The sequence below is a fragment of the Brachyistius frenatus genome, unplaced genomic scaffold (genome assembly GCF_029030835.1).
Source record: "Brachyistius frenatus isolate BFR_SWC_R1_liver_20210118 unplaced genomic scaffold, ASM2903083v1 Contig_363, whole genome shotgun sequence".
Classification (NCBI taxonomy): domain Eukaryota; kingdom Metazoa; phylum Chordata; class Actinopteri; family Embiotocidae; genus Brachyistius; species Brachyistius frenatus.
The window spans coordinates 162898-188854 of NW_027210962.1; the positions used below are offsets into that span (position 1 = coordinate 162898).

General features: G+C 40.5%; 1 protein-coding gene and 1 long non-coding RNA gene across 2 annotated transcripts in view; one reads left to right on the top strand and one right to left on the bottom strand.

Annotated features, from left to right (window-relative positions):
* Nucleotides 1-2392: 2392 nt before the first annotated feature.
* The window catches only part of mmp11a (matrix metallopeptidase 11a), a 37939-nt gene continuing 14374 nt past the window's right edge, over nucleotides 2393-25957 (bottom strand). The window contains exons 2-8 of the mRNA XM_069724192.1: nucleotides 22168-22394; nucleotides 17655-17798; nucleotides 15531-15664; nucleotides 14103-14341; nucleotides 12554-12758; nucleotides 3795-4055; nucleotides 2393-2702 (exon numbers count right to left, since the gene is read on the bottom strand). Coding sequence (XP_069580293.1) covers nucleotides 2584-2702; nucleotides 3795-4055; nucleotides 12554-12758; nucleotides 14103-14341; nucleotides 15531-15664; nucleotides 17655-17798; nucleotides 22168-22394 — 1329 coding nt within the window. The 3' untranslated portion in view covers nucleotides 2393-2583. The remainder of the gene's footprint in view (nucleotides 2703-3794; nucleotides 4056-12553; nucleotides 12759-14102; nucleotides 14342-15530; nucleotides 15665-17654; nucleotides 17799-22167; nucleotides 22395-25957) is intronic.
* On the top strand, nucleotides 8191-10163 carry LOC138636255 (uncharacterized). The gene is made up of 3 exons (XR_011312248.1): nucleotides 8191-8403; nucleotides 9252-9302; nucleotides 9874-10163. It is a non-coding gene; the product is annotated as an uncharacterized lncRNA (long non-coding RNA).

Genomic DNA, 25957 nt, shown 5'->3' on the forward strand with positions numbered 1-25957 from the left:
TTCTATAAATTGTAAAAATCCTTGGGGTTATTATTTTTTTTGGTGAAACATTGAATGATTTCACCTCTTTTTTTTCTTCTTTTTAAAAGGCACAAAGAACACGTTTACAGCAGCACTGTGTGGATGGTGGCCAAATAGGTATTCAATTAAAGACAAAACTGTCTATTTGTGAAGTAATATTGGGAAATTAATTGATGCTCAGCTGATTGTATTATCTCATTCATGTTATTAATACAAATATCATGAATGTGGTGGAGCAAAGTACAAAATATTTGCCTCTGAAATGTAGCAGAGCAGAAGTATAAAGTAATAAAAACTGGAAATACACAAGAGTTCCCAGATTATACGTACCATCACTGCCGTACAGCTTTTAGTCTGTGTGATAAACACCTGAAACCATATTTCAGTGAAAGTGAAAAAAAAAAGTGAAAATGAGGTCAGAGTCAAAGTTTGGTTGTGTTTTCTGGGAGGAACTGAGCAGGTTGAAAACCGCTGATCTTCACAGCAGCTGCTGTCCCTGAACGTCTCACCGATCCACAGAACAGAGCGCCACGTTACAGACATGACTTCATCAGAGTGAGGTCGCTTCTCCGGCAGAGGGCGCTGTTGCACTGCAGATGGCGCCCTGCAGCTTCTCCTGCAGCGGAGGACTGTTTACTTGTGAGGGATTATTCACAACTCCAGAGCTTCACACCTTCATGTCAGAAGAGTGACATCAAAAACACCTTTTACTCATGAGAACAATGCATTTCTTTTCGTTATGTCAAGGAGACAAAGTAGATGACATAATATGTAAAAGTCACACAATAATCCTCAATCACAAAGACTGAGAGAATCTGTCCTTCTTACTGACTGAAACCTTTTATATTTGCTTAATTAGTCTTAGTATGAAAAGTTAACGCAACATTTCTCTTAAACAGCAGTGCGTGAACGTTTAAAACAAACTGAAATGACCAATAATCACAAAATGTCATCATGTTCACATGTTGACGTTCTGGAGGACGAACGCGTCATCTGAGTTAGTTTGAGACTTCTGTACCTAATGAAGAGAAAATCTGGGCACAGAAATGAATTAAAAGTAATTAACAAAATATTCCAAAAAGAGAGAATTCCACTGTGTTCCGAATCCTTGTGAAGTATTTACAGTTTTTTTTGTTTATGTGTTATGGACACTGATTTCTTCCTGCCTGGAAGCGAAACTGCATTCATTCAAACTATTTTGGCTGCATTTTGTTGCGGCTACTTTTGTTCATAGCAAAAGTTGAGCTGTTGGAGCTGCGTCTGGGTTTGATTTTCATTTGGAAGAGCAAGAAACCGAATGTTTTATTTTTTTCTCAATATTGGTCTCTTTGTTTCATTCATTAAGTGCATTTCCGTACATCTGTTTTTATGCAGGAGTTCAGTTGAAAATATACATGCAGAGTTTTTACACTAAGCTGATTTGGACGAGTTGGTGAATTGATAAGAAGTAAATTAAATAAAGTGCAATGGAAACAAGACAAAAGTAAACATGATTCAGGTCCTAGCAGACTGCAACCTTCCTCAAAAAATTCACATGTTTCCTAAACCTAATGAGTATGATCTATATGTATGAAACAAACATGAATTCAGGCGGTAATACTTTGGTCCCTTTTCTTCTGCAACAGTTTGATGGAATCTGACTGGAAAATTTGTGCAACTGCTCATATCAATGCACCCAAATTCTAACAGTCACATAACACCAGTGGATGGAAATGCACATTCATTAGCATTTTTTTCTGACACCTTTTTGGTCAATTTTAGGTCAAATTTGAGAGGAAACTGTTTGAGACACGACACTGAGGACGAGGCTGAGGATCTCAGGACGAGAAACCCAAAACGCTTCGACAGCTGAGCAGGACAAGACAACGTGATTAGTCAAACTGTCCTGAAAGCCTTTATGTTAATAAAATAGTGACTTAAAATAGTGTGACTTTTGTTTATATGTTCTGATTCATGGTCAGTGCCAGTAAATCTACTGCAGGTGTGAACGTGTCTGTAAAAAGAGATGAAAATTGTGTGTGATGACTTCACGCTGAGGGATTTCTGGGTTTAAAGTTGCAGAACTCAAACCAAACTCTCACTGCCACCTCCAGCTGCAGCTGCAGGTTTAACATTTGATGTCACTCTTCAAACATTCGAGGATCAGCGAGTCCATCCACGATGAAAACAAACCAGCTGAAATGGAAAACACTGATTACAGGGAGGGAGACCGTCTGCATTGGATCTGTCTGTGAACCAACGTCTCACCTTCAGGCTCAGAGAACGGCTGCAGTTCACATCAGGATCACCAAACATTAACGCCAGATCTCAGCCTCAGGGTGACAAAAATGTGCAAAACAAATATGAGTATAGCTGCACAGGAAGTGGCGAGTCTGAGGGAACATGACTCGGTTTGCCTGAGAGGAAGATGTAGTTGATTTGAGTATCAATGAACTGATTGAAGCATAAACAGTTTTAAAGGAGATGGTTTCGGCCTCCTGAATCCGCAGTAAAAACGTCTGTGTTTCAAAAACTCCTCTTCATTGTCCAAAAAAACAAATCGGAATCTCAGCAGGTAAAAACTCACTCGTTCCTGCAGCCAAAAAAATCCATGCCGATGTAGCGCGGGTAGCCCTCCAGAGAGTTCTTGGCGACGGGATCAAATTTCCAGTATTGTCGTCCTCGGATGAAGTGAGCGTAGCCTGAAAAACACACAACTTCGACCATTTATTTCCTTCTGGGAAAATGCAAACGAATCTGCACCACAAACAGTTAATATTCATCTGCTGTCTGTTGGCCAGATGTTCGATAAGCAAGTGAAAAAACCTGAAGCAGCTGAACAAGATAAAAAGCTGAAAGGAGTCAAACTAACAACAAACAAGCAGAAGAGACAAACTAAACTACGGAGGGCTGAACGTTTTTTGCAAACCTCCCTTGGATGAGGGGAAGAGTTATTTGGTTGTTTGCAAACTGCAATCTCACCGCGAGTTCGTGACAACATGAACCTTGCGTTCCAACATCCATACTACCGGCAGACTGTTTATAAAAGTGTTCGTAGCTTCCAGGTCTGTAAAATGGTTCCGATCCAGAAGTGTCTTCAGCTGCAATACCAGCGAGTGCCACTAGAGGTCGGCTCCAAAAAGCCTCCGGCTCCATAGACTCCCATTCAACTTCTCTCATCAAATCCAAAGTGAATAAAATGTGTCCATCTGTTATCTCGGTGTTGTTAGCTAAAGTCACTCCTTCTTATTAGTTTTCTGGAGGTCCATCTGAAAATAATAATTAGTCTATGGAATTGCCAGGTTGTACAGACAGCTGGGCTAAGATTGCATGAAGTTTGGGGTTTGTGTTTCATACATGATCTGGCAACTTGTGAAACATGATATCAGACAAACATAAAACCCTTTTGATCTGTGTTTGGTGATTATTCATAATAAAGTTTGAGGGCCGTACGAAGGCTGCATGAAAAGTACCGGGAAAACAAATAATGAGTCTGGCGTTACCAGATTACTTCTCACTGTGACTACAGTCTGGAAACCCTGTTCACATTAACGTTTGCTCAGCTACTTTCTAAATATAGTTGAAGTGGTGGAGTTTTCACGCACATGGAGGTCGATGCCGATTGGTTAAAGGCTGCTCCAAGAGTTTCCAAATGAACCCGGGGTCTACACCCAGGAGGACACAACGACTGGAAATGACTCCCTACCAGACCTACATGTATGCAGTAAGTTTGGGTCTGCAACACCTGGCGAGGAACTTTGCTCGCTTGTTGAGTTTCTGATTTCGGACCGTACCGTAGATGTCCCTGAAGGCGGCGTCCACATCGTCGGGGATGCCGCTCCAGTCCTGCATGCTGCGCGAGTACACGGACTCCACTCGGCTCTCGCTGGGGCTGAACCTCCAGTAGCTGCCCGACTTGAAGAAGTAGGTGTTGTAGTTGGAGTCGTGACCCCAGCGCAGCGCCGCCTGGATCCTGGACACCGACAGACCCAAACTCCGAATGGACTCCGGCCCCCTGATCTGCATCTCGGCGTCGAACACCCAGTAGTTCTCACCTGCAGAGACGGCGGAGTGCAGTTCATGTTTTCATTAGTTTTCTTTACCTCAGTGAGAGCAGCTGATGCTGTTTACTGCTGCGTATCTGTATTTAAGTGCAGTATTTATTAGGGCCAGAGCACCGGTGGTGTGAAAGCCATATTGTAATGCAAGAAATTATACTGGTTACTTATTGTTCTTAAAAATAAATTGCCTTTTTGGCAACTTTATCATACTTCAAAACTTGTGAAAGTTGGCACACACGTCTCTCCCGGCGAAAAATTAGTGGTTTCGCAAGTGTGCGTGGCCAAATGGCTCGCTAGCGCCCCCTAAACTGCAGCCCGGGCGGCTACATTTACCTACATGCACGGTGGACATGTAGATCATACCTACATCTAAAAAAAAGTATCTTGGCACGATGACCTTAACTTAACATGACGTCCGCCATTTGGAATTCAGTCACTATATTGGGCAATTAACACATTTTGTAATTTAACAAACTCCTACAGATTTTGTCGGACCAACTTCAAAATTTGTCTGTGCACTCTTAAAAGTTGTTAAAAAAAAAGTGTTTTCGTCAATCGGTGTGCCCGTGGCGTGGTGGCCATTTTGACCATCTCGTCATGAAACTACAAATTGCTGTAAATCTTATGTCCATGGACCGACCTTCTCCAAACATTACATGTCCGTCCCTGAAGACACGTGTATGGTAATATTCACTCATAGTCATACCGCCACCTGCTGGCAACAGGAAATTACACTTTTCGTACTTTCACATGCTACGTCGAGCTGGTTGATCACATCGACATCAATTCGGGTCAGAATAGTCTTAATACGTTGATCATGATATATTGAGAAGTTCGTGCGACTTTGTCAAAGGGCGTCAAACTTTAATGTTTCGCCGTGACACAGGAAGTTGATGTTTGATGTCAAAGGATGCGTGAAACCTCACGAAACGTGGCACATACATCCGGCATGGTGAGACCATACATCTGATAAGTGTTTTGCATGGGAGCGTGGCCAAATGGCTCGCTAGTGCCCCCTAAACTGCAGCCCCGGCACCTAGTTTCACCTACATGCCCGAAATTAGTTGGACAGTTGTATCACAAAAATGTCTCTTGGCATCATGACCTTAACTTAACAGGAAGTCCGCCATTTTGAATTTAGTCACCATTTTTGGCGATTCGCACGTGTTGTTTTAACGAACTCCTCCTGCAGACCTGACATTTTGTCTGTCCTATCTTAACACCTCGGAGATGAAAAGTCATCAAAGGAATTTGTTTTTGTCGAACAGTGTGCCCGTGGTGGCCATTTTGAGCATCACAGTTCAATCCCATTAATTACGCTATTTTGAAATGAAATCATTTTTTTTGAGTCTCTTTATTCAACAACCCTGTTTTTCTAAAAGTTGGGACGCCGTATAAAATGTAAATAAGAAACAATTATGATAATTTGTAAATCCTGTAAGCCCATTGGAAACTAGTCTGAAAACAACATATAAATGTTGAAACTAAGAAATTTTATGGTTTTATGAAAAAAAACATCCTCTTTTTTAATTTCATGTAAGCAACATTTTCTAAAAAGTTGAGAAGGGGCCAACAAGACTGGAAAAGTCGTGTAATGCTTAAAGAAACACCTGGTGTGACGTTAACTGGTGAGCAACATTTTTGGGGATAAGCAAAAGCACCAGAACCAAAAAATAGAAATTTAAACTTGTTGAACGTAATTTTTTATTTTATATTATTGTTAGAGCGATTTGTGACAAATAAAGCCATGATATTGGAGAAAGGGAGCTCGAGAGGGTTTTCATGGTCTCTTAAAAAGGAAATGGGTGATAGATCTGAGTTATACAACCATGTTTACTGCCAATGGAGATGTTTTTGTTTTTAACAACAGGAAGAATCACTGCTGCAAAACAACTTCAAACAACTGTCCATTTTGACCTTTTTTTATGCAAGAGTAGATAAGCAGGAATTCAATTGTAAAGTTACATTTGTATTTGACTATTTCCTAAATTATTATGAGTGGTTAGTTTAGAGAGAGAAAGAAACCGGAGCACCCGGAGAAAACCCACATCACCAAAGTAGACATCACTGCTGTCCACTGAGATGAACTGAGAGCTCAAATCCTGACCCGTATCCAGGTTCAAGTCCTGCTCCGCTGGTCTCTGTTCTGTAGAAATCAGTGGAGCAGAAGAAAAAAACCCACAAACAGGTCAAGGAGGAGGAAGTATCCCCACGTGCAGGGAACCTCCCGGTTGAGCTCTTCGTTGCCTTCGTTTGAACGCTACAGTCATCCTACTGCACGCCGACCCCAGCCGTGCAGCTGAAGGGCTTGCGGATGGTTTCCCCCACAGCTGAGAACAATCTCCTGACGGGACCAGGTTTCTTTTGTTCGGCCCTCAGGAGCCGTCTGATAATAAAACTGATCATCTCTTCACTTGCTGGACCGTTAACGTACAATAAATGCAGAATAATTTCTGGGGAGATAAAATAATTTTTAAGGTCCTTGTAAATGGCCTTGTTGAGCTTTTTAAACTTTTTTGGGGAGATATAAAGATCTCTTCTCTCGATTTTTGCCAAGAGTTTGGTCATGTGCCTCAAACTAACGGCATTGATTTTTTCCAACAGGAGTCTCGAGTGCGCATCTCTCACGATTTGCGTAATCAGTTGATCCATAACAACCTTCACGGACGTTTCGAATTGTACTTCCGATTTTGCGTTCATCAGGTGATCTCTGACTGAACGAACAACGAGTAGGGAAGTGTCTTCGTTGTTCAACTCGATGTAAGGAAGCACCGTATGTGGAGAGCGAAACCTCGTGCAAAGATCCTTGTAAATAGACTCGCCGAGGCCGACTAACTTTTCTCGGGACATATAAAGATTTTCACTCTGAACATCAGCCCAGACATTGTCCAACACTCGTGCACTGATGTCATCAATTTGTGTTTCAGTGAGGCTCCTGCTAGCGACCTGCAGGACCAGCGTCCGAACAAGAGTCCTCACGGCGAATTGGTGAATTGGTCCGTCTCCGCTGGTGCTTTCTGTTCACGTTTGTCCACAGATGTAGAAGAAGCTTCCGCCTCAGTTGTCAGAGGTGCAATGACCTCGACCTCAGGGACATCTGGTGATGGTCCGACGACCATATCTGAAGAGCAACCTTGAAAACTCATTTTGTCCTCTTCTTCAGACTAAGCCGTGTCAGCTTTGGTTACTTTGGTCGGCTGAGGGGAGTCAGATTCCTGATCTGTAAAATGGGGGAAATGGTGGTTCGACTACCATATCTGAAAAGCAACTGTGAAGACTCAGTTCGTCCTCGTCTTCAGACTGAGCCGTGTCAGCGCCGGCTACTTTTGTTGTGGTCATTTTGGTCACCAGTGATTTTGAAATGACTTCGATCGAGTCGGACACGAGCTGCCCCAGCAGCTGTTGGGTGTCGTCATCGGGTTTACCTGTAGTCAAAGGTGTCATCTGTTGTGATGTGATGTTGTCAAAAAAACAATTGTGCAGTGGACGAAATGTCTCCACTGTGGCTTCCTGGATCTCTTTCTGAAAATGTGTTTGTCCATCCATTGCGTGCGTTGTTTTGCGATTCTCAAATGTTGATGTCATGCGTTGCAAGAAATTGGTGAAGTTTTCACAAACTGAAGTAAATAGTGTCTACTTGTATAGTTTTATCACCTTTTGGTCTCAAAGCGCTTTAACATGGTTTTCCATTCACACACTAATGAGACAGATCACCATGCAGGGTGCTGCCATCAGGAGAACATTCACACACTGATGGTTCACCATCGGGAGAAACTTAGGGTTCAGTGTCTTGCTCAAGGACACTTAGGCATGTGGACAGGAGGAGCTGGGGATTGAACCACCAACCTTCTGATTAGTGTTCAACCCACTCTACTGTCTGAACCACAGCCTCCCCAGAAGTGTCAGTGTGAGGAAGACAGAGAGGGTAAACTGGGAAGATCCATGCAAAGAATGGAAGGATCAAAATACTGTTGCCGAGCAACCTGCTGTCAACTTGCCCAAAATGCTAATTCTGTTTCTTTGAAGACTATGATGTCACACACAACACAACTGAATTGATTGAAAAAACAAAAATAACACCCCCACCCCAAAAAAAAAGAGAGAGAGAGAGAGAGAGAGAGAGAGAGAGAACATTAAAGTACTTCTTGAATGTTAAGGGTCCTATTTATGAACATTTTAGGATGTTGTTAATTATGTGATTGTTTATGTTGCATAACTCCTGTACAGTTTATAAATAGGAACCATAACATACCAAAGTTACTTTAATACTTTCTCTCTGTTTTCTTTTCAGGTGGAGTCAAAAATAGGAGGACCAAGAAAAAGCCCAGACTATGAACCAGGAGTAAGTACGGAGTCCCTGAAGGGTCACTGACAATGTTTTGAGGAAAACTTTCACGTTCGTTTACAATATGTTTTGTTAAACCTCTGAATATTTTGTGTTCCCTCGTAATACTTTTGCATTACGTTTTACATTCTTGGTATTATCAGTGTTCGCCAATGTCACAATTAATCGTTATGTTTTGGTTCATGAAAAAAATGAAATGTCTGCATTTTGTTAAAAATGCATCAAGTTTAATGGACACTCAGCGTCTGCGACGGCCATATCTCCGACGTCTGCGTCCAGCATAGGACCTGTAGGTCCTCCTGCGTCTGCGAACGGGGCGAGAGGCTCGTCTGCGTCTGCGTCTGCGTCTGCGTGGCATGATCAAACTTTGATGGGAACTACAGGGAGAAATGGGTCCTATTAATAAACTAAAGGAAACATTTGAGGATGTTATTAATTAGGTGACAATTTATGCTGAAGAACTCTTGTAGAGTTTATAGATAGGACCCATTACATACAAGAGTTACTTTAAAGTTAGACTTATCAGAAAACTGATTTGGGAACATTCATATTATTTTTGTGTTCCCTCATAATAATTTTGCATTTCCTTTTTCATTCTTGCCCTATCACTAGATTTTAGCTGGCTTTTATTATTGATTGTGGATTATTGTAAAGTTAGATTGTTTGTGTCTAGAAGTGGATAGATCAAACATAATAATAATATATTATATATTTAATACTAAATTTTCATTCAACAATATTGAATTAGTATAATAATAATAATACAAAATGCAGTCTGGTGAAATTATAAATAGGAATCAAAATATTAAAGAGATAGTTTAATATATTCTTTCTTTTCTTTTCAGGTGGAGTCAAAAATAGGAGGACCAAGAAAAAGCCCAGACTATGAACCAGGAGTAAGTACGGAGTCCCTGAAGGGTCACTGACAATGTTTTGATGATCAAGCATTTGATGATGTCATTTATGACATCACAAACCTCCCAGTTCAAAGAGTGTAAATGGAGGTGGGAGTGTAAAGGAGCTGTCCACCGTCCCTCAGGGGACATCACCAAATGCTTGACTCCTATTGGCTGCCGTTCTGCAGCTACACTTCTCACAATTTCATCTTTATTTTTCATCTGACGAGATTTGATAAAAAAATAATAAAAAAATATTCAGTTACCATAGCAACGCCAAATATTCTGAGTTTAAGCATAACATATCAGGGGGATGGAGAGAGAGAGAGAGAGAGAGAGAGAGAGAGAGAGAGAGAGAGAGAGAGAGAGAGAGAGAGAGAGAGAGAGAGAGAGAGAGAGAGAGAGAGAGAACATTAAAGTACTTCTTGAATGTTAAGGGTCCTATTTATGAACATTTTAGGATGTTGTTAATTATGTGATTGTTTATGTTGCATAACTCCTGTACAGTTTATAAATAGGAACCATAACATACCAAAGTTACTTTAATACTTTCTCTCTGTTTTCTTTTCAGGTGGAGTCAAAAATAGGAGGACCAAGAAAAAGCCCAGACTATGAACCAGGAGTAAGTACGGAGTCCCTGAAGGGTCACTGACAATGTTTTGAGGAAAACTTTCACGTTCGTTTACAATATGTTTTGTTAAACCTCTGAATATTTTGTGTTCCCTCGTAATACTTTTGCATTACGTTTTACATTCTTGGTATTATCAGTGTTCGCCAATGTCACAATTAATCGTTATGTTTTGGTTTATGAAAAAAATGAAATGTCTGCATTTTGTTAAAAATGCATCAAGTTTAATGGAAACTTAGTGACTGTGACGCTGATATCTCCGACGTCTGCGTACAGCATAGGACCTGTAGGTCCTCCTGCGTCTGCGAACGGGGCGAGAGGCTCGTCTGCGTCTGCGTCTGCGTCTGCGTGGCATGATCAAACTTTGATGGGAACTACAGGGAGAAATGGGTCCTATTAATAAACTAAAGGAAACATTTGAGGATGTTATTAATTAGGTGACAATTTATGCTGAAGAACTCTTGTAGAGTTTATAGATAGGACCCATTACATACAAGAGTTACTTTAAAGTTAGACTTATCAGAAAACTGATTTGGGAACATTCATATTATTTTTGTGTTCCCTCATAATAATTTTGCATTTCCTTTTTCATTCTTGCCCTATCACTAGATTTTAGCTGGCTTTTATTATTGATTGTGGATTATTGTAAAGTTAGATTGTTTGTGTCTAGAAGTGGATAGATCAAACATAATAATAATATATTTTACATTTAATACTAAATTTTCATTCAACAATATTGAATTAGTATAATAATAATACAAAATGCTGTCTGGTGAAATTATAAATAGGAATCAAAATATTAAAGAGATAGTTTAATATATTCTTTCTTTTCTTTTCAGGTGGAGTCAAAAATAGGAGGACCAAGAAAAAGCCCAGACTATGAACCAGGAGTAAGTACGGAGTCCCTGAAGGGTCACTGACAATGTTTTGATGATCAAGCATTTGATGATGTCATTTATGACATCACAAACCTCCCAGTTCAAAGAGTGTAAATGGAGGTGGGAGTGTAAAGGAGCTGTCCACCGTCCCTCAGGGGACATCACCAAATGCTTGACTCCTATTGGCTGCCGTTCTGCAGCTACACTTCTCACAATTTCATCTTTATTTTTCATCTGACGAGATTTGATAAAAAAAATAATAAAAAAAAATTCAGTTACCATAGCAACGCCAAATATTCTGAGTTTAAGCATAACATATCAGGGGGATGAGAGAGAGAGAGAGAGAGAGAGAGAGAGAGAGAGAGAGAGAGAGAGAGAGAGAGAGAGAGAGAGAGAACATTAAAGTACTTCTTGAATGTTAAGGGTCCTATTTATGAACATTTTAGGATGTTGTTAATTATGTGATTGTTTATGTTGCATAACTCCTGTACAGTTTATAAATAGGAACCATAACATACCAAAGTTACTTTAATACTTTCTCTCTGTTTTCTTTTCAGGTGGAGTCAAAAATAGGAGGACCAAGAAAAAGCCCAGACTATGAACCAGGAGTAAGTACGGAGTCCCTGAAGGGTCACTGACAATGTTTTGAGGAAAACTTTCACGTTCGTTTACAATATGTTTTGTTAAACCTCTGAATATTTTGTGTTCCCTCGTAATACTTTTGCATTACGTTTTACATTCTTGGTATTATCAGTGTTCGCCAATGTCACAATTAATCGTTATGTTTTGGTTCATGAAAAAAATGAAATGTCTGCAGTTTGTTAAAAATGCATGAAGTTTAATGGAAACTTAGTGACTGTGACGCTGAACTCTCGGACGTCTGCGTACAGCAGGGGGCCTGAGAGTCCTCCTGCGTCTGCGAACGGGGCGAGAGGCTCGTCTGCGTCTGCGTGGCATGATCAAACTTTGTTGGGAACTTCAGGGAGAAATGGGTCCTATTAATAAACTAAAGGAAACATTTGAGGATGTTATTAATTAGGTGACAATTTATGCTGAAGAACTCTTGTAGAGTTTATAGATAGGACCCATTACATACAAGAGTTACTTTAAAGTTAGACTTATCAGAAAACTGATTAGCAAACTCCAACCTTCACACAGTATGTTGATGTCCGGAATATTATTATTGACGTAATATGGACATTTCTGTTGCTGCTGTAAAACAATATTTTCTCATATTTAGAATATAAATATTTTTTAGAAGCGCATTAAAGAATCAGACTTATCCTGAAGTGAAAAGTACAAGTACCAAACAAAAAATACTCCATTACAAATGAAAGTGCTGCATTTAAAAATGCACTTAAGTAAAAGTATGTATTAGTATTTGCTAAATGTACTGATGTAGTAAAAGTACACTGTGCAGTAAAATGCTCCCTGTCAGTGTTTACTATGATATAATGTATTTGGGTTAATATTGCTGCTGCATTATTGTGGATGTTGTATTTTACTGCTGTAGATGTTAAAGGTTGTACTAATTTTAATAACTATGGGCTTGGGTAGTTTAATCATACGGTCCAAAAGGATATTTTGAACGGGCACTGCACTAGTCAGTGTTAATTATCATTTTACGATCAAATTAAAGTTTCCTCGAAGGGTAGGATATTTGACTTGTGTAGATCTGCAGTCATGCTGCACTCATACGAAACTGTCAACCACATAACAGCCGCTCACTCGTCTCCGTCGCCCACCTTGAAAGAACCAACTGTTCCCCGACTTGTCTTCAAAGGCGGCGTCGATGTTTTCGGGAATCCCCCTCCAGTGACGGGACGCCAGCGCCGGGTAACCGCTCTCCAGATGCCCGTCCCTGATCCTCCAAACGTACCCCGATTTAAAGAAGAACAGCTCCCCCCGGATCATAGACACGGCATCAAAGTCCGTCTGGCAGGCGTCGGGCTGCAGAGAGGACAGATCACGGGTTCATTTCCACACGCAACGACACGGGAAAACTTCAAGTATCTGACATGAAGGATTTTTACTGCTGTGGGATGAAGTGTTGAGGAACCGTTTTATTGTCTGAAAGGATGCCAGAGTGAAGAGGGTTTTTGTGCTCCTTAAGGTCCAGCCGAAGACGATACCACAAACCATCGCAATACATTTCCGGGATTTTCCACACGAGTGAGAAACCTACAAATTTTACACAAGAACTTCATGGTGAGAGGAAGCTGTTCGCCTGTAAGAAGCTCCTCTGGGACGAAGAGATTATTTTGGTCTCTGACGCTCATTTATCATCCACGGTTCAAAGATACACTCGTGTCTGTTATGGTGGAGTTTCAAAGATATTCACTGTCAGACAGACATGCAGCCTTGAAATACATTTTCCTATGAAATTGTCGTACAACCACAGAAACCATTGCTAGTTACAGGATAACTTTGATTCTAGTTTCTACTCATCAACAAAGCCCATACAACTCCATGTGGCTCCGTTGTTGTCCAAAAACACATCTATGACCCACCCCATGCACCGTGACATCAGCTGTTTCATTAGCATTTTAACACGCAATGTATTTTATTAGGCTATCATTGTAATACTTATCATAACGCCAAAATGTGCTGCTGAAAATGTTAATTTATTTCCACCTGTTTGAGAAACGTTTGCTAAAAACTACAGTGATGGAGGAAATTATTGAACTTGTTTTAAAAATGGAACCACATATTTATGATGTGTTTTTAACACTGTATATAAAAGTGTTTGTAGCATCTGATGCAGAAGTGCTTTCAGCTGCAATACCAGCGAGTGCCACTAGAGGTCGGCTCCAAAAAGCCTCCGGCTCCATAGACTCCCATTCAACTTCTCTCATCAAATCTAAAGTGAATAAAATGTGTCCATCAGTTATCTCGGTGTTGTTAGCTAAAGTCACTCCTTCTTATTAGTTTTCTGGAGGTCCATCTGAAAATAATCCCTCATTCATTAGAAAAGAAGATTCAAGAAGACCTGGTTTTGGGGGCGTGTCTGTTTGATTGACAGGCCTGTGGTGCAGTCAGGTTACAGCTATCGGTGGGCGGGACGTAGTATCGCCAGGTTTCCGATCAGATCGGTCAGATCCACCGCTGGCTCCTCCCCCAGCTCGTCCAAATATGGCAGATCATAATGTGAGTTGGATGCTGCTCATCGGTAACTACCATCATTATTATTCAGTCTGTGTGTGTCAGCACATTGTGTATGCATCATTTTTGAAAATACATAAGTACATTCACAAAGTCCTCCCATGCAGATGATGTTGGATCAGCTCCACTCACGTTCGTGACGATCTCGTTGGTCTCTGGGTTCGACGGGGGCAGAGGCGGGGGCGGTGGCGAGGGCTGGACTTGCGGATGAGCGCCGTACAGATACTGGATACCTTGCTTGTCATCCTCGCTTAGCCTCAGCGGGTAGGAGAAGGAGTAGTATGCGGACATGATGGCTCCCGGCTCATGGGAGTGCTGCAGGCCCAGGACGTGCCCGAACTCATGGGCGGCAACCTGGAGAAGGTCTGTGCCTGCAGGGCGGAGGGGCACACCTGGTTCAAACGCTGTCAGAGAACAGCTGGGAGCGTTTGCTTTGACCTGCTCGCGGTGGCAGACGGAGTCAGTCTGTCTGTTTTCACAGGATTTATGTAAAATTATATTTTACCCTGTAATATTGTTTATTATGATGACCGCTGTTATTGTACTTCCTCCTCCTTCCTTCACTGAGTAAAGTGGGAAATGATTATTTCAGGAATCATCTCTACAAACCGTAACGGCCTTCACTGTACTTTGACTTCAGTTACAGCTGCACTTTATGGCAGCTGCAAACGACTGCCGCCATGGTGGCCATCCTGTCATATTTATTATTTTCTATGGGTATATCACTTATTGACTTAGTTACAAAGATATGAGAGAGTGTCATAAAATCATACAGTAAAACCACAAAAATTAGATAAAATACTATTTAAGTTAATATAATAATATTGACCAGGTTATTATTATAAATAAACAAATTAAAAGTAATTTAAAAGTGTTATTTGTAAATCAGAGATACGGCTCAGAGCTAATCAATTTAACACGTTGTAAGTGACCAACAGATTTTTAAACTTTAAACTGAATTGGGTAAAAGATGGACTTTGAACTAATTAGACTATTATTTAGTTGTTTTTTTTACAGAGACAAAATTACCCTTAACATACAGTAAACCTCACCTAGTTATGTATGAATCACATATCACATATGCTCAGAATAATTCATCTACATTAATCATCAATCTAATATATTTAAAATAACAGGACATTAAGAGACCAGGGACGTTACAGAAATCATACAATAAAGAGAGTTCAGTTGCACACAATGAAGATGTGAAACAGTGATGGTGAAAAAAATATAATTTTAGACTTATTCATTTTGTTTGTTTTCACCCTCTGATGAATGCCAACAAAAAAAAGAAAAAAAAAGAGCATAAAATCATATAAATTGTTCAAATGTACATAATAGTCCGCAACTACTTTATTCTTAGTTATATTGCGTCGCCTAAGTAATACTATTAGAGAAAGCAGAGGGGTGGTTGTCTTTGTGAAGCAATAGAAGTTTGATAAACAGTTTCTATTCTTTTTATTAGCAGGACAAACAGAGGACTTTTCATGACCTTTCAATAAAATCAAAAATGTATTTTATCAGTTTGATAAATAAAAACAAAGTCAACCCAACACTCACCCATGTGGTTTCCGAGGGTCCAGGACTCATCGTAGTCGAAGTGAATGTCGCCCTGTCTGTGTGTTTTAGGGAAGAAGGCGTGAGCGAGGATCCCACCGGGTCCGTCGAAGGGAAGGTTGTCTCCGTGCCAGTACCTACAGGTTCATCATAAAAAAAACATAAACACCCTGAAGATCATTAAAGGCTCTCTGGAGGGATTCAAGCATGATGAACCCTTTAAAAACATTTTTAAATAACAAGCTGTCAACTTTTACAATTACGGGCAACGCTGTATGATACATGAATTAAAAACCCATCTGTAACCGTGCCTGATTCCTTTTTTAACCATTACAGATGCACGTCAACATCATTGCAGGTACTGATTCGTGTTTACAGTGGGTATTGATTAGGTATTGATTAGTCTAATATGGTATAAATAAATTCAAACATAATATCTTTCAATTGTTTTTCACCACAAAGATTGACATGACGAACAGTGAAGTTTGATTTAAAGAAATGATTAAAAAGGGAAAAACAGAAACAACCTGCAGGAATAAACAAACCAAGCTTCATAAAAGAAAATGAGGTAACTTCAAAGATGACATAAATCCACCATAAAACTGTCTTTATGTCTCTGCTGTTTGGCAGCTGCTTGTCCCTTCTTGCTCCACTATCTCCTGTTTCCATCTCTGCGGCTCCTACAATCCCTTTCAAACAAAGATCATTTGGAAAATTATGATTTGAACTCATCTCACTCTGTCGGTTCAAACTCATAAATAGGTTGAAAATATTTGACTTTGTGTGTCTGTTGACTGAGATGCTTGTGATGATTTGTGGAATAACTGGAAAGTCCAGGAGAGCCACAAAAAAGAAAAAGTGCCGAATTAAAAACACATGATTTATGTAGTCTCTTAATTTAAAATCATCTTGAAACTGTCAAATGTTTTTATTTAGTGTTAAAATGATCAGCTGATTCCTCTATGTGTAACCCAACAGATAAATCAATCTGTACTAAGCTTTAATAACGGATTCTGATTCTTTAATCATTATCCAACAAAAGGCCAAATATTTGGACTCTTAACTGGACAATTTGAAGACGTCACATTGTCCTCTGGAATACTGTGATTCTGACTGTCATTGACTTTTTTTCTGGTCCACAAACTGACTAATCAGTTACTCCTGATTATAATCAACAATGAAAATGATCATTAAATTGCAGCTTTTGTCTTGTTTCTGATTGAGTTTCTTTAAGCCAATCAGGAATGACGATGTCTACATCATATTAGCCTCCTGGTTAGCCTCCTGGCGTTCGGGACACCACTTTAATCCAGAATTAAATATCTCAACAACTATTGCAAGTAATTCTGTTGTGACAAGAACAGAGAGCAGCATATGAAGGTACTTTTTTGTCTTTATTATGCAAGAAAAACAAAAGAGCAAAATTTCTCGCCCTGCAATCAAAAATCAAGATTGTAAGTAAAAATATATGATGTGAGAATGAAATAGTTTGCATTGCAAACAAATGTGCTTTTACAATTTTGTTAGTTTTGGTCACAGAATTCAGAATTGTGCTTATGAAACTAGACTGATATTAATATTTGGGATTGCGTGAATGTGCAGCTGACAAACGTGTAGACATGATGTGATGCTACAGGTCAAAGTGATGCTCGATCTCAAAGGAGGGTTTCCAGTATCTTGGGAAGTCCATGAAACCAAGAGCTGTTTGTTGCATTGTCCACAACACAACTAAACCGCTGACCAGAAGATAACACCAGTGAAATAAGCAGTCAGTGCCGTGGTTGAGTATTTCCACTCTGGAACAGCAGCGGAGTATCGACACGGATTCAGACAGCCAAGGTTTCTATCAGCACAAAACCAAGGACCCAATCCTGTCAATTTATGAGGTGGAGCTTAACGTATCATCGCGCTGACCGCTGGAGCGAGTGATGGAGGGATGGGTGGAGAAAGAGGCAGAAACTATTTGTATATAGAGGTCCATCCAAGCCACTTTAAGATAGGGGATATTTTTGTGATGTTATTTGAGCTGCTTCATGTGTCTCTCATATACTTTTGATGTAATTAATTTCCTCATTCTTCATTTTCAGCCATGTTTAAAGATGTTTTTTTGTCAGTGTGTCCTCCCACCTGGTGAAATCGATGCGGATGTCGGCCTTCCCACTGTGGATCTCGGTGAAGGTGAGCGGGGTGATGTCGCTCCATATTTTCAACGCTTCCCGGAAGACGCGTCGGACCTTCTCCTCGCCCATCTGCCAGGGAAACCGAACGATCCTGTGGGAGACCGAGGCAGGTGTCAGTCACACACTCAGGTGTCAGTCACACACTGAGGTGTCAGTCACACACTCAGGTGTCAGTCACACACTCAGGTGTCAGTCACACACTCAAGTGTCAATCACACACTCAGGTGTCAGTCACACATTCAGGTGTCAGTCACACACTGAGGTGTCAGTCACACACTCAAGTGTCAATCACACACTCAAGTTGTCAGTCACACACTCAGGTGTCAGTCACACATTCAGGTGTCAGTCACACACTGAGGTGTCAGTCACACACTCAAGTGTCAATCACACACTCAGGTGTCAGTCACACACTCAGGTGTCAATCACACACTCAGGTGTCAATCACACACTCAGGTGTCAGTCACACACTCAGGTGTCAGTCACACACTCAGGTGTCAGTCACACACTGAGGTGTCAGTCACACACTCAGGTGTCAGTCACACACTCAGGTGTCAATCACACACTCAGGTGTCAGTCACACACTCAGGTGTCAGTCACACATTCAGGTGTCAGTCACACACTCAAGTGTCAATCACACACTCAGGTGTCAGTCACACACTCAGGTGTCAATCACACAATCAGGTGTCAATCACACAATCAGATGTCAGTCAGACATTCAGGTGTCAGTCACACACTGAGGTGTCAGTCACACAGGATGTACACCAGCAGTAAGGGGCCGTCTGATATCTGCAGCTGTATCTGTGGGAGGTGTGTGCTGTTATTGGAGCCCTCAGGCTCACTAACAAAACCCTGCATCATTGTCTGCCCCTTTTTTCTTTAAGATAAAACAAAGCCGTGTGTTAACGGGAAAAAAACAACTCCTCCAGCTGTATTTGAATGACTTAAGATCACGGTCTGCAGCTATTTGTGAAAGTGCATTTAGGATGTGTCCAAATCCATTTTTCCTAGTTTAACAGGGTTTAAAGCGATGGTACTTAATGCCCTAATGACTCATCGGTGTGTTTTTGTTGTAAATTGAAACAATCACAGTGTTGTCTCCGTTCCTTCCCTTTAAGGATTGCAGATTGCTTTAATTAATGGCCAACTTGCCAAGTAAAAGGAAAGAAAGCTTCTCTGCGGGAGAAAGTATTCGATGTACCAAAAATAATCTTTCACCTTGTAATCTTTAATCTGATTACAATCTTTTTGCATGTTTGTGCAGTGCTGCAGATCCCTGTGTGAATAATAAGCAGAGTTTCAACACATCGCTTTGGCCATAGTTTGTAAATTATACAGAGCTCTGAGTAAATTTAGTTTAAACTTTAAACCGGAGAGAAGCTGCAGCAGTGAAATAGGACAAAGTCTTACATTTACAATTTACAACATTAAGGGGCCGAGGTAGAGAGTTGTGAATTAGACAGAACTACAGTTTAGCTTTGTATAATGAGATAAATAACATGCAGACGGGTTACTGGATAAAAACCAAAGTGTATATTACATTATTCAGGCACTCTTTGGAAGCTCTGGAGGAGGAGATGTATATAAAACCTTAGTTTAGTCTTCATCAGGGTGGAAATCGTAAAAACTGATTTACTCCAAGTACTCTGGTACTCTTTGAAAATAGACTAAAAATGGCACAACAATATTGCAATAAAAAACAATTGGGTATATTAAACTCCCTAAAATAGGAAAGTTGTTTCATACAATAGGTTTTGTACAAAATAAATGAACCATTAATTATTGTACTTATTGTTCTGATCTATGACCTTAACAGATAATAGTATTTGGATTTGGTAAATTAACAACTTTAACCCTCCTTTAATTAAAAACTATGTTCCAAAGAATTAAAGAAATAGTTCAACACTTTGAGAGTGAGTGGATACGACTGAAACTCACACGTGGGTCACGTTTGGAGCCGTCAGGACGTGTTCAGCTTGTATTTCTGTGCACTGCTGCTGGCTATTGCACAGTTTTGGCACAATGTTACCAAACCTGGCAACCTGACTGAACTAGTTAAAGCATCTACCTCCCCTGAAACAAACTGAAACAAGTTTTAATGGTTCTCTTGTGCAGAGACAACAAGACACAAACAAACAATATACAACATGTTAATTAGTGAGATTTCTTTTTACCTGGTGGGAGCAAAGCTAGCGGTTTCCCTTTGATTCCAGTCTCTATGCTAAACTAGGCTCGACGCGTTTACGTAAATGCACAAATTAAGATTAAAATAGATTTTCGCTCTCGGTAAAAAGAAAGTAAACATTTGTAGTCTACCAAAAATGATGACCTTTTAATTCTGGACACGGGCCGCTTAAGAAGTTGGTATCCTGGTCACCTCAGTATAAAACAGCGAGTCCTCCTGAGATCTGTACACGCAGGTTTGATTGGTACAAAGATTCAAAACAAAGTTGATCTTAACTTGATCTACTGAAGAAAGACAAGACGATCACAAAGAATCTGCTACATCATTTTATGGCACAAAAACCGGAAGAAGGGCCGTCAGTCCGGAGCACATTATTTTACCTTCAAGGATTTATACCGGCTGTTAGTGGCTCTTGTCTTTTTGCATGCAAGGAGGGTCAAGAGGGACAGGAAGCAGCAGGCTTTATGGGAAATGTGATCTTAATTTGGCAACGCACAAGTGATAAAAACTCTGCTGGTATTCCTCTCAATTACTTTCTTTTGTTTCCATATACTTTAGGAGGAGAAGTAGAGCTGAACCATGACATTTTATGAACATTTTTAATTTAAACTCCCACAATCGGCCCTGAAAAAACCTTTGATCATAATTTTGAAGCGTGTTTACGCAAACACAATGCAAAATAAAAAACTTTAGCAAAGGTGCCAAAATCTGAGCAGATTGTCTTAAGTTTTTGTTTATTTTCAAAGGGACTTTCCTCTGTCCTCCTTAAATCATTGACTTTATCACGTCACACTTATTTTTTTCTGCCTCATAGTGGAAAAAAATTCTTTACACGCATAAGCTAGACATTTAATTAATTCTTAAATCAAAATAAAAACTGGTCGAGTTTCTTTCCCCTCCTGCACAGCTAGTTCAATCATTTATTTCGCAGCCTCTGGAGATCTTTTCAGTTTAGTTAACGAGCTTTAAAGCTGTTAAACGACACTGCATTCAGCTGACCAAGTATGTCTTCATGTCTCAGGCCAGGACTTGCTTCACAAAGTAAAAATACCGGCTGGTTCAAAGTAAAAAAAAAAAGTAAACACAGGGACTCCTTAGCATCCACTATTACATTGCTCATACTTGAGTCACATGCGAAGACAGGGGAGGGATGGTGGCCTTGTTGGGCCATGATGGAGATATGTGTAGTCTGACTTGGTGGGTCGTTGCCCTGATGGTTGGTAACCACATCCCTCTGTCAGGTGTCACCGTGAGCTTTATATTGGTCAGCAGAATCTAATTAGTGTGTGGTCGCTGCTGCTATTAAAAGCACTCTGCCTCCCCCTGCTTGCTTTCTCTCTGTCTGTGTTATTATACTGTTACTTTAAAGAATGACTACAAAGAAAGGGACCCCAGGAGACACAGACAGAGAGGCAGCAGCCAGCAGACCACCAGACTCTCAATGGAGCCGAGACCTCAGATGAAAGAAACCCGCCACCCCGTTTTCTCGATCAGAAGTTCAAGACTGAATTTTCCAAGTGCTCGATAGCTCCCTCCCCCGCTGCCCCCCATCTTACATCTCCCATCAATCAGTGCGTCTAAAGAACAGCAGCAGAAATAAGTTGCAAACACACCATTGACATATCTTCATCTTTTAAGTTGATAAGTTGAACGTGTTTATTTCCACATCCGTTCTGATGAATGAAAGTCCGGGATTTAATTTCTTTTAGCTCCGTTTTTGGTCTCCTCCTGCTTCTAAAGGAAATGTCTGCAAATGATCCACTATATTCACCAGTTAGTCACTATCTCACTATCTGTATCAGTCTGCTGTTTAGTGCTCTGAAAACAGCTTCCTGCTGCGGCTAAAAACACTCTTCTGACGTTGGTGAACCTGAACAGCAAAATCTTTTAGATGCATTTCCGGGTCCAGGATCTGGCTGATACAGTTTACATCAGATGAGATTTACAACGGGTTTTTTTAATCAGGTATTGGTATCCTTGAAATTAAGATCTTTTTTCCAAGAGAGACATCCAAAACACAAAATCACTAAGCCTAGATAAAAGACAACAATTGAAAAGATTTTGTGTGAATATATTTTGTATTTCTTATATTTTTACGTTTGTTGCTTCAACTTTCCTCCTGCTGGACATATGAATTATGTTTAGTTGAATTGGAGGCATAAATGCTAATTTAAACAAGTCGGATGTAAACAATGCTGTGAAAATATAAAAACACATCTCAACTTCTTTTAAACTCAAATTATACAAAGAATGATTGATACTGATTATTGATGTGTACCTGTAGGTGAGGTCCGACTTGTCCAAACGCCCTCCATATAGGACGAATCGTCTTTGGCGGTTCCGTCCCGGGTAGTGCACCTCCTTCTGGGCGGGGTAGTCCGGTACGCCGCAGCGGGGTCGATTCCACGTGTTTGAGTTGTTGGGTAACAAACTCGCCTCCTTCACCAAGTCTTGAACATGAGGAAGCTTTCCTCTCTTCTTCAGGCCCGGTGACTTTTCAGAGACCTGGAACAACAATGGACTTCTTTTATCTTCCTTGGTTCCTAAACTGGCTTAACATGTCAAACCCATGTCTGCATGTTACTTCCTGAGGCGGTGTTGATTGTGTGGCTGCAGGACATTCTGGGATGTGGTAACACACTTTTCTGTGTCGAGAGCCCGACTCAACAAAACATGAGATAAATAAACCTGACTAGACCGCTGTGGTAACTTATGCTGCAAATTGAACCTGGTCCGGAGCAGGTTATGTTCGAGATATGGGATCAAAATGTACGAAAGCACCTACTGACCAACAATTTTCTTGGAAAAATGTCATCAACCATTGTAAAATAATCCCGGGGTTTTTGGTGCTTGGAGTGAGATAGTCCTCTTTGGCTTTCCTCTGCAATTTTTACACAAGATATAGACTCCATTTAATTTAGTTCATATACTGATATCATCCTACGGCAGAGACTGATTGAAACCACAAAAGCATTGCATTTGTTGTACTTATAAGATATGACAGACAACCTACTGACCGCTTTGTTGAGACCAGCTCAGACACAGAAATCCTGGGTATGTTGAACACGCCTTGTCGTACACCCCTCGTGTGTTGGTAAAACTAAACGTGAAAATGATTTCCTTTTCAGAAGATGACAGAGAAAATTATAATGAAATGAAATGAAAAAAGACAAAGCAGAGCAAACTAGAATTACCACCTTATGGTTGTATGGCTCCATCAACCAGTCCAGTTGCAGTTTACATCTATGTCAGTCCAGACTCATATACGGCGTGAATAATTCAAAGGAATCTTTACATGTGTTCACAATCTTGGGCAAAAAAAGCAGATTCTGATAGAATTTAAAGTTGTAGCCAGGACAATAGGCAACGTTTGAAACGTGGATGCTGTTGCAAAGTGACACATTGGGAAACATGGATGCATAAAACACATCTTCAAACCGGCAGCATAGAATATCTATTCAACCACCACAGTTTCAGGGCGCCACTGGTTTCAGCCATTGTTGTGTTTGTAGTTTCTTTCATCATAATACACCTTCATTAAAATACGCTACTTCTTTTCCTGATGTGGGACTGTGGGCAGATTGAAAGCTACAGTGACCCAGTGTACCATCTTGTGGTACAAAGTGGTATTACAAGATAGGCCAGAACGGTGCTAGCAGGCTAGCATGCTAACTTCAGCAGACATCTGACAAAACATTAACACTGATATTTCCACATATATTGAATGTTGGTGCCAAATTTGAAGATATGGAAAAACATAATACTGTCACCATTGCGGAGGCATAAAATGCAAAAGATGAAGAGCAAGAGGAAGGAATGGGAATAGACAACCTTTAGTCTACATTTACTTTGAACTTTGACCTAAAGGCTAAAGGCAACATACTAAAATACTCACATCCTAGTGCTAAGCAGGTATCATATTTAAACTGTTAACCTTCTTGGTTTAGCATATTAATACTTGAGAGGGCATCACGGTTGATGGGAATGTATTGGGCAGATTATAAATTTGACCTGATGATGGCACTAAAGTGAAAAGTCTTCACCAAAGTTATTGCGGTTCACCCCAATGGGAGCATGAATGTCCGAACCAAATTTAATGTCCATCCATTCAATAGTTGAATATAATAGTTGGAATATTTGAGTCAGGACTAAGAAGGGTGGATTAACATTTCCATCTACAGAGTTATAAAGGAAAAGAAGAAACATTCAAAGTGAACACGAAGAAGAAACAAGAGTTGGAGAACCAAAAGAAAACCACAAGAAAGACCTGAAGTAGACGTCAGTGCTGACTGGATACGAGTCAGCATCATTTTAAATCCGGAGGTTAATCACAGCACACTCATAAAGAGGTCACCGAGCGATGTACTCGGCCCGGCTGAAGAGACAGTCGGTCCCAGAGTGTCCCATTATGGGTAATAACCCCCCTGCCAGATCCAGAGGAAATGGCTCTGCTCATTTCCACAGACGCAAATTACAGAGGAGCGCCGTCCCATTCGCACGTCTTCATCTGACTCAGTCCTCAGCCTCAACGTCAAACCACATCTGCAGCTCTGCAGCGAACCGTTGGGTGTTCTCCTCCTATCACACAATCACCATCATTTCCTTTCCCGCTGCTGTTCAGACCGACCGGTGGGAAAAGACCTTATCAATATATTGAGATAAAACCAATTACCTCTATCATTACATCCTTTGAATCTTCCCACAGCTTCTCTATTGCATGATATTTCTCAGGACCACAGCTCGGATCTTTGGTCTAATTTCTGCTGCTGTTGTCCTTTTGTGACCTTTTGTGCAACATTACATCACTTGCTTGTGGGAAATGTTTTGTTAAAACTCTAAAACAAATATATTACATAAGCAACAATATTACTTACAAATAATTTACCATCCCTGTGTAAACATAATTTAGAAAATATTACAGAATGACGTGCTTTTTATTATTGTGTAGAGGACATTGCTTAGAATCTGGTAATATCTGAACCATGTTTGCAGGACACTATATGACTCAGCAATTTGAAAAAAATAAGTGCTTAATGCCTGACGGAAAACACATTGGATGAATGACTGCGGGTGTCCAGGAGCCCAAACAGGGACTCACACTCAGGACCTACGGCCCTGTGATATGTGCTGGTAACTCCGCTGTAGTGTCGGCACACAAATATGTTATTATTATTATTTTTAGCATACAAAGTGGGATGTAATGTCAGCCCTATGTTGGAGACCGGACAGAGGTCAGCTGTGAACACAGCGCTTTATGTAGAGTGTCACGGTGATTCAACTTCAAAGTCGACATTGCTGGAAAGTCGTGCAGTTTCATAGAATATGGCTGCATTTCTCTGTTATGAAAACTCACTGCACTATTCAACTGAGAAGAAGGAGTATACAGTATTGGCAGGTTAAAATGTTGGTGACATGGTATCATGTAACATTTTAAGATGCATGCACTCCGATGCTAGAATTTAGTTCCATTTATAATCAATTAAAGGGAATAGAGAAGAGGTTTTGATCTATCGTGGGGCTCCAGATTTAATCTCTGACAACGAGGCTGGAAACTCGTGTTTTTGTGATTATGTCATCATTTAATTTGTGATACAGAGCAACAGTGAGCTTCACACAAAAATGTATAAACATGTTTTTTGCAGTTTTGTTATTGAATGGGAGACTAGTGCTGTATATATATTCACTCATTCGATGATTGTGACTCTTGTGACAACGTATCTTCCAGACTGGTGAGTAAACAGCTGTTAATGCTAACGGTGGCTTCATAGCAATAACTTATAAAGGCAGCTAACAGTATGACGTCAGGGGTGTTCTGACTATCGGGGACAAATCCTGGTGGACCATCAAAAAGTTCTTCAAGTTTTTACCAACGCTCGTGTGCCTCTCATTTTCACTGGCTGTGGCTCGGATGTGGGTGGTCCACTGATTATAAGGTTTACACTGAAACCTCCGACCCATCAGACTCTGTGACCTGCCTGAATATTCTCACCCTCACTCCTCATGCCTAAACCTAACCAACACTGTAGGTTACAGAAACTGATGACTCCAATTTTGGCGTTACAACCAAC